Here is a 14,791-nt window from a genome sequence, read left to right as displayed (position 1 = left end):
GCTCATTTTACATTATTCTGGATCTAGTCGTGGCATACTCTCCGTGCATTGCCAGCCACGGTGGGTAAGGAGAATGAAAATGAACTCTTATATAGTTTGGGCAGAAATGTGAGGGCATCGTCGTTAAAGGGCTGTCATTTAGAGGAAAATATCTTTGCTTTGTGTCTTTTCAGGTAGCAACAGAAAGGACAGTGAGTAGAAAAAGCAGGTGTAAATTTAACCTGAGTCTGTCCCATAGGTTACTGTTGTCAAGCCATAAGCTAGAGGCCCGCCCTGAAATATGTAACTCCACCTTCACTGAAACTATTCACAGCACCCTGCTTGCCCTGTGTCAATTGACCAGGATTGGCACGGGTGGAATTTCCAAATGCAGGAAGAAGTGAGAGTAGCCGCACTTGCGTGAGAGTCTATCTAGCCCACAAATAACGACACAGGTACCATAGGGAGAAGCAGGCAGTATTGCTTCTGGAGGCCTTGGCTGCCATAGCCCTTTCAGAAGTCAAGGCTAGAGTCAACACTCTGTTATTTTATATGGCATTAAATCCAAATATCTTACTGTAGTTAATAAAAATGTGGTATAATTTATGCTGATTAATATAACTATTATGATTGTTACCAGGGGAAAAGGTATGCTATTGTGTGTGTGTGTGTGTGTGTGTGTGTGTGTGTGTGTGTGAGAGAGAGAGAGAGAGAGAGAGAGAGAGAGAGAGAGAGGCGATTACTAAATTATGTCAGACCCACCTAGCAGTGCCCCCTTTTTCTTACCGTCAGATAGGAAGACATGAATGTTCCTGAATACAGGAGGCTCTTGATCTGATTCTTGATAATTGCTTAACTACATTGCAGAGATATTTTTCAAATGATAATGTCATTTCAAATTACTACTCACACATTGTGCACACAGTAGCTTCCTCTAAGGAGTGAGGCTAAAGATCATAAGTCAGGAAATGCGGGCTGATGAGGCCATTTGTCCTCATGGTTTGGAGCTTCATTCAAATCGTTGAATTTTCTTGGTCAACTAAAACCACGCCTTTAAAACCAGCACTGTGCGCTAGCTCTGATGCCCTCCCGTGTTGCTTTGGTTTCAGCTGCAGTGTTGAAGTACGAGAACAACGTGATGAACATCAGGCAGTTCAACTGTTCTCCCCACCCGTACTGGCTCCCGAATTTCATGGATGTCTTCACCTGGTCGCTGCCATTTGTTGGGGAGAAAGGTACGCTGTCAGGAGAAGCGAGAGCTGTGTTCAGTGTCACCAGGAACATGCAGAGAAAAATGGTGTGTTCTAACCAATAGCATTCATGGTCTGTACCGTGGGAGGAGGGCTGTGAGGACATGCCCTGGCCTGGTGACCTGATGCCCTGCGTGGATTCAGGGGGAACAAGGATATTCAATATGTGCACAGCCCCATTGTTGAGCAATAACACTCTCTGAAGCAGTGGAAGTAAAGTGTTATCCGGTCTTTCCTTCTTACTCTTGGAAATGTAGTCCCAAAGTCATGTTTTATCATCACAAATTAGGGCAGTCATGCTTTCTTTGTTCATGATTGTGTGGCACTGACTAGTGCCTACAGCATCTCGAAGGACAACAGATAAAGCAGCAAACCCATAGTTCTGACAAACAGAGCATTTCCTAGTGTGTTACCCCAACAGGAGATATTTGCATTTAAAAAGTTACCTATTGGCTGATTTGCATCAATATTTCAGAATTGGGTTCTTCTGTTCCTCCATTCCTCTCTTTCTACCGTCTTCCCTTACTTCCTCATTTCTTTTCTAATCCAAACATCAGCAAAAAGAAAAAGAAAAAAAGAAAAAGAAATCTATCAATTGATGATTGTAGATACAGCTATATGAGGAAAAAATGAAATTTATGCCCTGGCTATGCTGAAGCATTCATAGACCAGCCCATATATGGAGGTTTTGTTGAACTTTTTCATATTGGGTTTTATGATCTAAGTTGATGAGGACGATTGACCAGGTCCCTCCCTCAGGTACAGCTATATACATATAGACAGAGAGATATGCAAAATCCAGGAGCCCCTGAGCTGTAGCCAGGCCTAACAGACACACTGACTCATTCCTCACGCATTTTCCCATGTGGTCCAGAAGAAGGCCGTGACAGTATATGAAGATTGTTTCCTTGTGCTTCAGATACAATTTTAGAGAAAAGCTGCAAGACATATGGGGGATTTTTTGAAAATTAAATACCTGATAATATTCCCACAAGGCACGCAATGCCTTGTCAGCGAAGAAGGTTTTCCCTTACGACCAAGTAAATCGCAGGTGCCTTGTGACCCTGTCCCTCCCCTCTGTGGGACTCCATGCTCCAGGCTCCTGCACTGATCAGTCCCAGCATGCAGACAGGCTCAGATGTTGCCTGCTGTGGATACTCAGACAGCGTGGAGCCTGACAACTACCAGGCATGACAAAACACCCTTTAGGTGGGTGCCTTCCGTTCATTGTTCAAGTTTTGACCATGCTCTTTGTAAAAGACAACAGTGGTATGTTGGAAAATGTAGCTCAGCTTTGATAATTGAACTCTAGATTAATGTCGGTACCATTGGCGTTTACTCATCATGGGTCTTTGGTTCATAAAGATTATTTCCTGAAATGCTGTGTAACCTTAAAAACAGTTTCTGATGATGCGTGGGCCTCTCATGAACAGCTTGATAAAACCCAAGCAAGTGTCAAGAAACATTAAACGTGATAGCGTGCACGTTGCTGGTCTATAAACCTATTACCATCTACTTACTTTGCTAAATTCTAGTTCATCTCAAAGTATCTTTGAGACTTTTTGGAAACTAAATGTAATGATATTTCTGCCAACATATTTATTTCTGCAGATCAATATTCCCAAATCTACTTGAAGTGCATTAGCTCATCCATCAGCAGTTTTTATTAAATGCAAAGCTACTCACCTATCACGAAGCTGAATTCTATAGAGGATTAGACAAATTAACAAAAGGAACCTGGCATTCACTCAGTCCCTGATGACCAGAAGTCTGTAATCTAATCTAGATCGGGCAGCATCACTGTGGAAATAAATGCAAAATTCCAAGACAGTTCTTTTCTCCCTTGTAGATTTATAGGATCCTCACATCCAGTATTTGTTTTCCCCTACTTTCTATTGACCCATATTTAATAAGTATTGGTAGGAGGTTTCATAAAGACGAAATAATAATTTTCAAAAGCGTTACTGGAATCAAACAGCAAGTTTCCATTTATGATGGATAATGGCAGGTACGGATCCAGATGCTATGGGTAAGGATGGAAGATTAGAAATGGCTCACCTACGGCATGCTTTTGCATAGTTGGCTAGTGAGCAATGACAGCGCTGTAGAGGTCTGACTGGACTGTCCTCCCTTTCTTCCCTGTCTGGCTGCAGTCACTGAGATGCTGGTGAATGTCCTCAACATCTGCTCAGACGATGAGCTGGGGTCAGAGGAAGATGGATTTGACGGTAAGAGGTTAAGCCTTTGTGCAATGCCATTTGCCATGTTATTACTTAGGATCGCGATGCTAACCCCAGTCATAAATTTTTAAGATTTCGGTTTATGATTAAATCATAATGTTGAAAAAGAAAGCATTTTGTCTGAGGTAAGGAAATGTCAGAAATGAAACCATGAGAGAATTTTCCCATTACTTTGAAACCGTTGTTGAAATGTAAACTATTTTAATAACCGTCTTTCAGTCACTCACGTGGCTATTTAATATTCTTTCACCTCCTTAGGAAAAGGCAACCCCCTGTTGCTGTTTATTATTTCTCCTATCGTTTGTCTTGATGTGTGGGGTGAACCTGTGTTTAGGTCTGGCATCTTTAACAAGATCCTCTGCTTTAATACGCCATTCCCAGTAGCTTCATTCATATCCTTAGCATTTTCATTTTTAAGCAATGTTGACAACATCCAACATTAATACTTTCTATATCTGAATTAATATTTAATAGTGGGCCCGTGAGAGTTTTTAACTTATTTTGAGATAGCTCCATTGCCATCAAGAGCTGGAGGCTTTCTCTAAAGGCAGAGGTGGTCTGTCTTGTTAAAAATGAACAGAAAGGTTACTGTGGATTCTAGGGAAGTGTCTGAAATGTGTGGAGTTATAAGGATGGGCCAAGAGCTGGATCATACAATAGCAAACTTTCTTCATACATATTTAATAAGTCCTGTCCTGGGTAGGGCACTAGGGATTCCTCAGTGTCTTGAAGTTGTCTTGGTGGAGCAGATAATGTCAATAGAATAAGACATTATGAAATAAAGAACAAAAACAAAGAGAAAAGTAGATACTTGGGTTAATTTGAATAGATAGCCATTGATTGGCTCTTTGGTTATACAGAAGGCAACCATGTCCCTTTTGATAAGTTGGTATTTGGATGGCATGATATGATGGTTTATTGGTTTTAACTCTGATAACAGTGCAAAGTACAAGATACTTATTGCTCCATGTGAAAAGAAAATATACCCTTATACTTGGGTAAATAGTATGTGTGTTATTATCTATATTATATATATATATATATAATTAGATAGTAATAGACATATATAATGTAGAATTGATGTAAGTATATCTCCATTAGGCACACAATTTGTTGCTAGCATCCTGTATTTCTCTTTTCCATAGCTCCTCTCATCTTCACCTGTTTTCATATATTATCTTCAGATACCTTGGTGCAAAGGAATAGAATGGAGAGGAAAGAGGACATAGAAAGAACAAAATAATATATTTTTTAAACATCCATAGGAATTAGTTCATATGGCTAAGTTCACGGTTTTCTACGTGATAAAACTGCAGTTGCTCCTCTTGACTTCTCTCTGAGGAGGGCTATCTCTGAAAAGATAACATTTTCATAAGTGCCCCAGACTTTTGTAAATCAAGGAAGAAGACAAACCAAATGGATTCTAAAACTTAAAACAGCAGGTGTTCCATAGGTTCTTTTTCCTTGGTCCTTTTACTCATTGTGAGGGCAGCGAGATGTACGGACTCTCTCCATCCATCATAGAGCTTGTGGCTGGGAGTCTCTAACAAAAGTATGGTCCACAAAAGAAAAGTGTAAGAATTTTCTGCAGTGTTTGGTGACACTGGAGCAATCAGGACAATAATACCTAGAAGGCTAAGAACACGTGTCTTTTTTTTTTTCTTTTTTGCTTCAGTTTGATAAATCATGGAGAGACTTTCATCGATGCTGGCCAAAGGGTGTGATGGGAGGCAGGCAGCTGAGGAGGTCGGCAGGGAGCCTGCCTGTCCAGATGTGCTTTTGTCTCTCTGCTCAGCATGCTTGGTGCCTTCGAAGGAAAGGGAGAACGTTTTAGAGTTTTATGGTGTGCTTTATGGGAGGGGCATTCCAGCTTCTCTGGCTTGCCTTTAGGACTGGGGACACTGGTCTGGTGGCTTCATGAGAGAGGGAGCAGGGAAGGATGGGAGAGAGTTAGAAAAGCATTGGTTTCAAGTCTCACCCACTTGCAGTTCAAAGTAATTAAGACAAGTTCCATAATTTGGGGTATTTTCTTCTGAATGCAGCCATTCTCAAAATTCATAGTAAGTAGTCTTAATGCAGTAAATCAAATCTACACGCCAGCCAGGGTCCTCGGCCAACGTTTATCAAGCATACTTGGTGCAGACAAAGAACACATGTTTGCGATTGTGTTCTAATGCAGGCGTTCCAATAGCAAATGATCTGCTGCAGGGCTGTTGTGTCTGTAGCAGCCCTGGAGGACGTCACCGATGGCTGTGATTCATAGGCTGTCCCAGCAGGGCTTCACAGCCTCCACACTGCTGAACTGCTCCCCACACTCCCCACCCCCACTAATGAACTGCTCACCATGCCCCCTCCCCCATCACTTATGGGGAAAGATACTTTGTGAGCCATTCTGCTTTAAAATAATTAATTTCAATCCAAATCTTGGAAGATTTTCTTTCTTTCTAAACACATACCACCACTCTACAGTTTAAGGTGAATTCTTCCCTCAGAACAATACAGCGTTGCCCTAGTCAAGTGCAGAGAGTTGGTCTGGGGGAACCCAGCCTGACCTCGCCAGCTGGACTCGACACTTAAGTCCGTAAGGTACACGTTCCTTCACTACCCCCTTTCTGTCAATCTTTGCATTAATAAATACTTTTTCCTTTTTGAACGACACTCTCTGCCTTAGCTTAAGTCTCTTCTGCCAGCTGCACTTACACAATCGGTGCTTTCAAAATTTCAAGCAGCATTAAGACTTTAAGAAAAGCTTGGTTTCTATTAAAAGTGCTTGGCTCCTCCAGACAATTGCTTCAAGTTTAGAGATAAGCAGAAAGAAGTCAAAGCATTGCTGTCTTCTTCTTGGAGAAGGTAGGCGCCATTGTCTCTAGTTGTCTTAGACACATCATTCCTTCCTTAGCAAGTAGTGCACAGTCTCCTCCTTTTACCAAATCACTGTTTCTTTCCCTTGGTCAGAGTAAGGAGAAGGACTCCACTCAAAAGCCAGGAATGGTGATGTACACCAGCAGTGCCAGAGCTGGGGGAAATGGAGGGGGCTAGAGAAAGGCAGACAGATCACTGAAGCACATTGGCTGTCCAGTCTAGACTAATTGACGACTAAGCTTCAGGGTCAGTGAGAGACGGCGTAAACGTGGAGAGAGAGCAAGGGAAGACGAGCACTGGCCTTCTTGTGATCGGTGACATGCATGTGCACATACGTTTGCACACTCCCCCACACATAACTTTCCTGCAAAGAAGGACTTTGGGGGAACTAAAGGAGGAAAATTAGCTTCCACAGGGGAAGGTGCTCTCTGACCATCGGTTTTGGATTGATAAGAAGCTGATTGCTTCAGGAGAATACTCAGGTGTTCCTTTGTGACTTGCTTTCTCTGTGTGTCAGGTGAGAACAGAACGTTGAGTTTAGAAGTTCAGACACAAAATAGATGAGGATACCAGTCCAAGACCAGCAGCTCTTCCTTAAGTGCTTGGCAGTTTCAGGGTCTGTCTGTCCTGTTAGAAAGTTAAGGGTCTTAGGATCCTTAGGAAACAAATACTAGTGAACGTTACCCTCTCATTGTATGGCTATAAGTATGACTGAAGTGTTAGCTCAGTTCTCACAAATGTCCTCACTGAGGGTGGAAATACACAGAGATAAAGGTTCTAATGGCAAATATGTTCAACTCTGAGTACTGACCGTTTTAGACAGACCAAACAAGATGACTCGTAGCCATTTACTTTATCATGACTCTGAAATGAATGGATTTCTACCGTGCTCAGAGAACAGTTTTGTGAGACACCCTGGAGCTGTTTGGATCTGTTTGGGATCTAGCAGCATATATTCGAGTTTTTTGTTTGTTTTTTATTTACAGCATCCCCAACTGGAGGGGAAGATTGCACTTCTGCTACCCCATCCTTTCCATATTTGAAACCTGCCTGTCATTGAGAGGTGGTCCTGGGCTCCTTCCAGGCTCCTCGTCTGTTTGCTGCAGACATCAAAGGGCTCAATTAAAGCACTTCCTTCAGCCGCTTCTTATTTTAGGTGGGGGCCGCCGCATGATGAGTGATTCATCGAGCCCTTCTCAATCTTCTGCCCCATATCCAGTGGCAACTAAAAAGTCAGGGGTAATAATAGGCGCTTACAGCTCATGTTTCTGTCATATTAGGTTGACTTCTAAGTGTCCGCAAGGCCTTCAGCAAGGAGGGATTCCCCACACTGCCTTCCAGATCTGTCACCTCCCCTTTAGAAGTCAGTGATGACGATGCTGAGTGACAGCCGCTGACACTTAGAAGTGTCACCCTGTCATTCTAGTTGCTGCTGCTGCTGCATAATAAACACTTCCATTCATTTTTATTATTTTGGACACCAAAAAAAATTAAGCATGATTTGTTTGAAGATTACTAGACATTTTATTGGGCTGTTATTATTGTCTTTTGTCTTGAAGACAACCTTTGGATTACTATTCCCATCGCAACATAGGAAATAAAGAAAAATCTGTCAATGTAAAGTCTTTAAAAAATGTATAGCTAGTAAAGCAACAACCGGAAGGCAGTCTAGCACATGGATCTGCCTTGTTCTTGGGAACTTGAGATGCCCAAGACCTCAGATTACCATGCTCTGAATCTCTTCCTTAGAATCAGCATGATTAGAAAGAAAGAGGGAGAAGGGACGGAGGAAGAGAGAGAATGAAGGAAAATGAGGGAAAACATAGACGTACTTTTTGTTGTCAAATAAAACAGAAAGTAATTTATAAACATTGTTCAGAAACTCTAGTGCAACCCTTGAGAAACTGAAGCAGGACTGTGAGTTCAAGGCCAGCCTGGGCCATGTGTTGAGCCCTTGTTCCTAACACACAAAATGTAATACAGGAGGTGGTTTCCATCTACCTGTTTCAACATCATCGTCTCTAAGAAGATATAAGCATTTCATTGTGTTGAAAACCTTAGGTACATGAGAACACACAGAAGGTTCTCTGGTCACACCATAATTCTCTCCCATAATTTCTGCCTTACAAGGAGTCTGTTTTAAAAGGACTTCTGTTCACGTTGGCTTACAGGTTTTTTTGTATTGTTTCCTATTCGTTTTTGTTTGTTTGCTTCAGTGTTGAAAGCCGAATGGAAACTGTCTGCCGTTATCATGAAAAGGTTGGAAAACTGCTGCCAAGGAGTATCTTCTAAGACCCTAATTCATATGTACTGTGTTCCTTTTCCTTCCCACTTCTGATTTTGGATGATAAAACGAGTCTGCTTTCAATTTAGGCTTCTTTTTCACCCAGACATTTCAGACAAGAAAGAAACCCAAGTCGGTGACTCTCATTTGGTAGTTAATCCTCATTTCTGAAGAAGATTTATTTTAAATATGGAGTCATAAATGATCCCGAGGAGGGGGCAAGACTCCCAGAAATGAGAAATTTTTAGCCCCAAGGCTTCTGCTTGGTTTATTACCGCAGTGAAGAGAGCTAGGATGGCAGTGAGCACCAGAACGCTAGCAACAGATTTGTGAGTGAGGCGCATTCATTCATTTGGGATTTTGCTTTTAGGTCTTGAAGTCATAGACTCTGAGATCACTTTTTTTTTTCCTTAAATACAAATTATGTTTGAGACTGTGATATTTGATAAGCCTCACTAACAAGAAAATGTTCTGGAGGTGAAACTGAGATTCTATAGCATAGGAACAGAAAGGGAGAATAATGAAAGGAACATATTAGAAGCCAAGTGTAGTTCCAGGCTGCCCTGGAAAGACAATATTACATTAGAATTTCTGTCTCTGCCTTTAGCTAAGGAGAAAGCCACATGGGAGAACCCCTGTCCTTATCCACATGTCTTCCTATCCAAATGCTAACCACAAGCAAGTCGTCAACCATGTGAGCTGACCAGATTTCCCCAGGCTTCTGTGAAACCATTCAACTGTGTGCAAAATGTTCTGCCTTTGAATTACCAGGCAATCCTTTATATGGAATATCACAGATCCCAAAGAGACTCCCTACTTATCTCATCTTGCTTTAAAATGTCAAACACGGAACTTTGCAAAGTGTAAAGCTAGGATCTGTAAAGCCTACCGTGGCATCTTGGTGGCCCCTGGGGTAGCCCTGAAAGGGTTTAAGGGTTTAGCTTTATGAATTTCTACAAGAATTGTACTTGTCCCACAACAGATACTTAACCTACCACCCATGACACCCTTTTGACATACATCACGCTCATGGAAAAGTACGTGGGGACTCTAAGTATGCAGGTTTTACCACCAGAGGCAAGGGATCATTTTCAGCAAGTATTGACAGTATCTAAATGTATTTTTTTTACTTTAAAAATCTAAAGGGGTGAATCATTTAAGCATGAAAATTTCACTCTTGATGTCTCCTCTGCTTCTTGCTGAAGAACTGCCCACTCAGAAGTGTTCTCGTGTCTCAGAGTATTGTTTCCAAGCCAACCGTTTTTGAATACAGCATTTTGGTGTGCAATATAGAGAGGAAAATTGTATACCCTGCAGTAATTGATGGTTTAAGGGGGAACAGGAAATAGTTGTTAATTGTTTATTGTATTTGTTTTTCAACGCTGGGAGGCACATGGCTTTGTGTGTATAGGCACCAGGTATTTTCCCCCATAATATACCAAATCTTTATGCAGAAATATAAAACAGATAGAGAAGCACAATGAGCTCCCCAGGGTGGCTGTGTGGTTCTCCTGGCTACACTCAAGCGTAACCTGAAAACAAGTTAGCATAACAGCGGCCCCATTCTCAGGCCTGAAATCATGCATGGACGTAAATAAAGGATGGACAAGGGTGTAATTTAGGAACGTGGGAAATTATCTCAGTTGAAGTGGTTAGATCTGAACAAAGGTCAGAGTACAATCTAAAGGACACTGTTCCAGAGAACGTCTACGCATTTCAAACTGTTCTCAGTTCTGTTTAATTCGCAGAACTGAGGTTAAGAAACAGTGGGAATGAAAGCTAATTGTGGTGCAGACCTAGGCACTGAGGGGAAAACGAGTCAGTTTGAGGAGGATGGCTTCTCTCACATCTGTGTTTGAGTAAAACTGGCACACGTGACTCAACGTGCCCACCAGGGTTCGGAAAAATAAGCCTTTATATCTGGGCTGATGACAGAGTCTTTTTTTTAAATTACTATTTAAAAGTTTATTTTTTTATTTTACATACCAACCATGGTTCTACCTCCCTCCCCTCCTCCTGTTCCCCGCTCCATCTTACCCTTTCTGATGACAGACTCTTAATGGTGAATCCATTGTGAGAGAACTTGGAATTGTTTATACACACACATGTGAGCACACATGCACACGTGCAAACACACACATACAGTGAGGGCTGGTCCTTAAAACTGATACTTCTGGAGGAATCTGGACAAAAGAAGTTCGGTCAATGAGAGGGTAAGGGAGCAGGCGGTCAAGAGCCAGGGTGAGGGAGCAGGCTGGACACAGATGGTAGAAGGTGTTTTCCTACAATGCTGCAGATGGGATGGAAGTCATGATTCTGGCCAAGAAATGAAATCTCAAGACAGTAACTTTGACAATCAGACGCCAGACTATAGCGTGAGAAGGGCTCTGAGGAAGGGTTTGAAGGGAGCAAAAGGAAGGAAGAAATGTTATATTATAATGTCAAAAGCAAAAAGAAGCAGATAGGTTGCTGTAATTATGACAGAACCAAAAAAGAAAAAAAAAAAGAAGGCAGTCATTGGAAACAAAATTAAATAAAGTATGGAATATCTCAACTTTAATATTGCATTATGTATTTGTCTTTATATATTCTGTAACTGGATGAATAACTACAGAGGTTGTAGCTGTTGTCATGAGTCCAGAGTAAATGAAACATTCCCCTCAGAGAATGTATTTGATCTCTAATACACATTTAATGGCTATACTTTAAAAATTATATAAATACTCTGAATTGCATAGTTTTATTTTTCTGTGAGATGGTGCTATCTTATGAGAACTCCATTTTGTTCTTTCATCTTTACCTCAGGAGAAGCTGGCCTCCCATTTTTTTCCAAACTCTGGAATTAGAAATCTTGCTTGTGTTTGGGCAGTGCATGTTTTGGTGCCGTCCACCTTGTTCTGGGGACTTACGGGGCTCCTGTCATTCTCCTCTGGCTCCCTCAATCTGGAGTCCATCCTTGAGTCTGGTTGGCTTCAAAACACAGACCAGGCCCCATCTCAGCGCTGCCTGATAGTCGCCAGGATCACATGATCAGACTAATTACACAAAGAAGATGCCAGGGTTGAAAGAACAGAGCTCAAGCGTTTTCTCCCTTACAGCTAACCCATTTGAGCCCTTCCCATTCACCGAGGCTCCGAGCTAAGTGCCTCGGCAGGTTGTTCTGTACCTGCAGCCTTGCTTGCTGGAGGTTGGCTATATGGACATGCTGTTTTTTAATTCCCCCACAGACCTCTGAAGTAAACCAACAGCATGCAACTATACAGAACGCCAGCCGCATTGTGTCTTTGCAGCTGGTGCCTTTGAGCAAATAACTTCTCTGTATGTGTCCCCTTCAAATGGAAAGGATCAGAACCACCTCCATGTAATCGTTCTGAGTGTTACATGGACGGCGCGAGCAGGGCGTGTAGGACACTAGCGTATAGATCATGAGAAGAGGCACAGTGAGGCTTCCTAAGTCACCCAGAATAGAAACGTGGTCAGCGTTGAAGCAAGGCTCCAGCCAGGTCGTTTATTCTCGGGCACACGATCTTTACCCCTGTGCTGCTCCGGCTCTCACGCATGCCAGTTCATTTAAAGGAATGGCTGAGTCAGTTACCGGATCATCTGAAGTTTCACAGTCGGGTCACTGGCTCCAGCACAGCGCTCCCAAACGTTTGCGGTGCGGGCCTTAGGACTCTCTGAGTCGCTGCTGTGCACTGACGGCAGCCCAAAGCCAGTGCTCATTGTCCCTGCTGGTGTTTTGAGGGAGAGTGGGGGGCGGGGGGCGGAGCAAAGCCTTCCTGCACACATGTTCTCTTTCCTAACCAGACTCCTGGCCTGTGCTGTGAACCTGCAGATGTTGAAATAGGCTTGTTTCAGATAAGCTCAGCGCATGCCACTGTGCCTGGATCGTTCACTGGACAGCGGTGAAGCTGCATTTCTTTCTTCGCCCCTACATAGGACATGTATGTTGTCATACACTGTAATGTATGTGACAAACCTAGCACTTTACTGTTTGCCCACTCTCCACATACAAATAGTGAGCATTCAGAGGAGAAATCTTAATACTACATGTATCAATCCCTCGGATGTTGAAATGTGTTCTAGGCCATACGCTTTCTCATAGTACTCCGCACGGGCTCTAGTTTGCTATCCTCTTGCTCTGACAGACAAACACTGTGACCAATAGCAACTTGAACAGGAAATGGTTTATTTGGCTTACACAACCCACCACTGAAGGAGGTCAGGGCCAGAACTCAAGTTAGAAACCTGGAGGCAGGAACCAGAGAAAAGCTGTTTACTGGGGCTCTCCTCTCCTCTCCCCTCCCCTCCCTTCGCCTCCTTTTCCTCCTTCCCTCCCTCTTCCCCCCCCCCACCAACTTTCCTACTCAACTCAGGACAACACACCTAGGAATAGCACTGCCACCCTGGGGCTGGGCCTTCCCATGTCAGTAAATACCAACGACAGTTCCTCAAAGACATGTCTACAGGACAGTTTGACCTGAACCGTCCTTCAGTTGAAACTATGTCTTCCAAGTTTGTGTCAGATGATAATAAAGACTTACCAGGGCAGCATGCATGCCTAATCAGGCTCATACTAAAGGACTGTTAAAGCCATTGCCTCTTCACCTATAGCCCTCGTTCCTTGAGAGATGCCTAGCCATGCTAAGTGTTTAATTCTTAGAAAATAAGCCTACTTATTAACTTGACATTTGTTTTTGATCTTCTGTTAGTGGTTTAAGAAATTGATGTTGGTTTGGTTTTGATTTGTTTGTATTGACAAAGGGGTTGCCCCAAGCAGATCCGGGCCGGCTCTCGGTTTCTCTGTTGATAAACAGAGGAACTTAAATGTCTTTGGTAAGGCATGCATGGGTTATGTGGCCATTCCTTAAAAACTTTATAGAAGATCTCTAAAATCTTGAATTTTCGCCCCAGTGAGAATAGCAAGTGTGGTCCATTTCTTTAATTCTGTGCAGTAGTCGCTACACTGATTGAAAACACACCATCTCAGTAAACAGAGACATGCAGAATTGCAGAATCAAATTAGCGTTTGTAAATGAAGTTCTTTTCACTAAGTAGGAAATGACCAGCTGGTGACAGTACAGGCACTTAGGTCCTCTTTAGGGCTTTCTATGCAAGGAATTCACTTACGTTTTGTGGTCAGACAGGTGGACAGGAAGGGTCTCGTCACCTGTCCTTCCTTAAAAGCTCTTATGCACTAGAGGGTTTTGTGTTTTTTTTTTTTTAATTTATACTTTAGAAGATATTCTGGGGCTTTCAGAAGGGGATAGTAGAGTAGCTTTATGCCCAGTATCACACCACTATCACCTGTCACCTCCGCAAGGTTTCCAGTAAGTCCCAGAACTTACAGAAAGGTACAGAGCAGGTGCTTAGAGATAGGCAGTGGGCTCCAGCTATGGGAGTCACACAGTAGAGTTTAAATACAAAGGAGAAACCCAGTCTATACCTGGGAGAACCTAGCTATCTGTTAAGAATTGGTTCAGCAAGCACTGACCCTGCCTGGATGGTTGCAGTACAGATCGCGAACTATGTCTTTTCAGGAGAGAACTTCCAATAGCAGTCACTTCCGAAACAGAGAGTTAGCTAGTTGTCGCTAGAACAGTCTGCAGGCTGGCTTATGAGGTCTGCCTGCATCACCAAAGACATTTTAGGAGACTTTAAAGGGACCCCCATCTTCACATCCTCGGTCCAAAAAGCAATCAGCCGTAGTTCAGGCCTGAAGGCAGCCAGCCTCTTTCTCAATTGCCTTTTTCCATGCTCACGACTGTGGTCTCCCTGGACTCAGTCACTGGGAAGATTAAAGAAGTCTCTTGACTCAAAACAAGGTCACTGCCTTCCTGGCCCTGTCATTCAGAGATCAGTTCCTATAAAATGTATTTCGATGCATATTTAACATTCATAAACATCGTGTGTTTGTGCTCTTTGGCTGAATTATGAAGTAATTATAGTTGTGACAGATACTCTGAAAGAATTTTTGAACATTTAGGACCTACTGTCTCAGAATATTTAAGACCTTTAAAACACACACACACACAGTCTATAATGCACTAAAAATTAAGTAAATTGAATGGAAGTGCAATTTCAAAGACTTAAAGGAATAAGGTGCATAAATACCTATGGAGAGCTTGTTCATGGATTTTTCTTTAAATGTATGACAGTGGTAATTAAATTGCTAC

At 42.5% G+C, this 14,791-nt stretch overlaps 1 protein-coding gene across 1 annotated transcript in view; it reads left to right on the top strand.

The window, feature by feature from the left end:
• Ppp3ca (protein phosphatase 3 catalytic subunit alpha) overlaps nt 1–14,791 on the top strand; it is a 277,153-nt gene that overhangs the window by 244,787 nt on the left and 17,575 nt on the right. The window contains exons 9-10 of the mRNA XM_050126830.1: nt 1,089–1,214; nt 3,383–3,457. Coding sequence (XP_049982787.1) covers nt 1,089–1,214; nt 3,383–3,457 — 201 coding nt within the window. The remainder of the gene's footprint in view (nt 1–1,088; nt 1,215–3,382; nt 3,458–14,791) is intronic.

Source organism: Alexandromys fortis, unplaced genomic scaffold, assembly GCF_014885135.2.
Source record: "Alexandromys fortis isolate MF-2015 unplaced genomic scaffold, M_Fortis_MF-2015_v1.1 scaffold_274, whole genome shotgun sequence".
NCBI lineage: Eukaryota > Metazoa > Chordata > Mammalia > Rodentia > Cricetidae > Alexandromys > Alexandromys fortis.
This window is presented reverse-complemented; position numbering and strand designations above follow the sequence as displayed.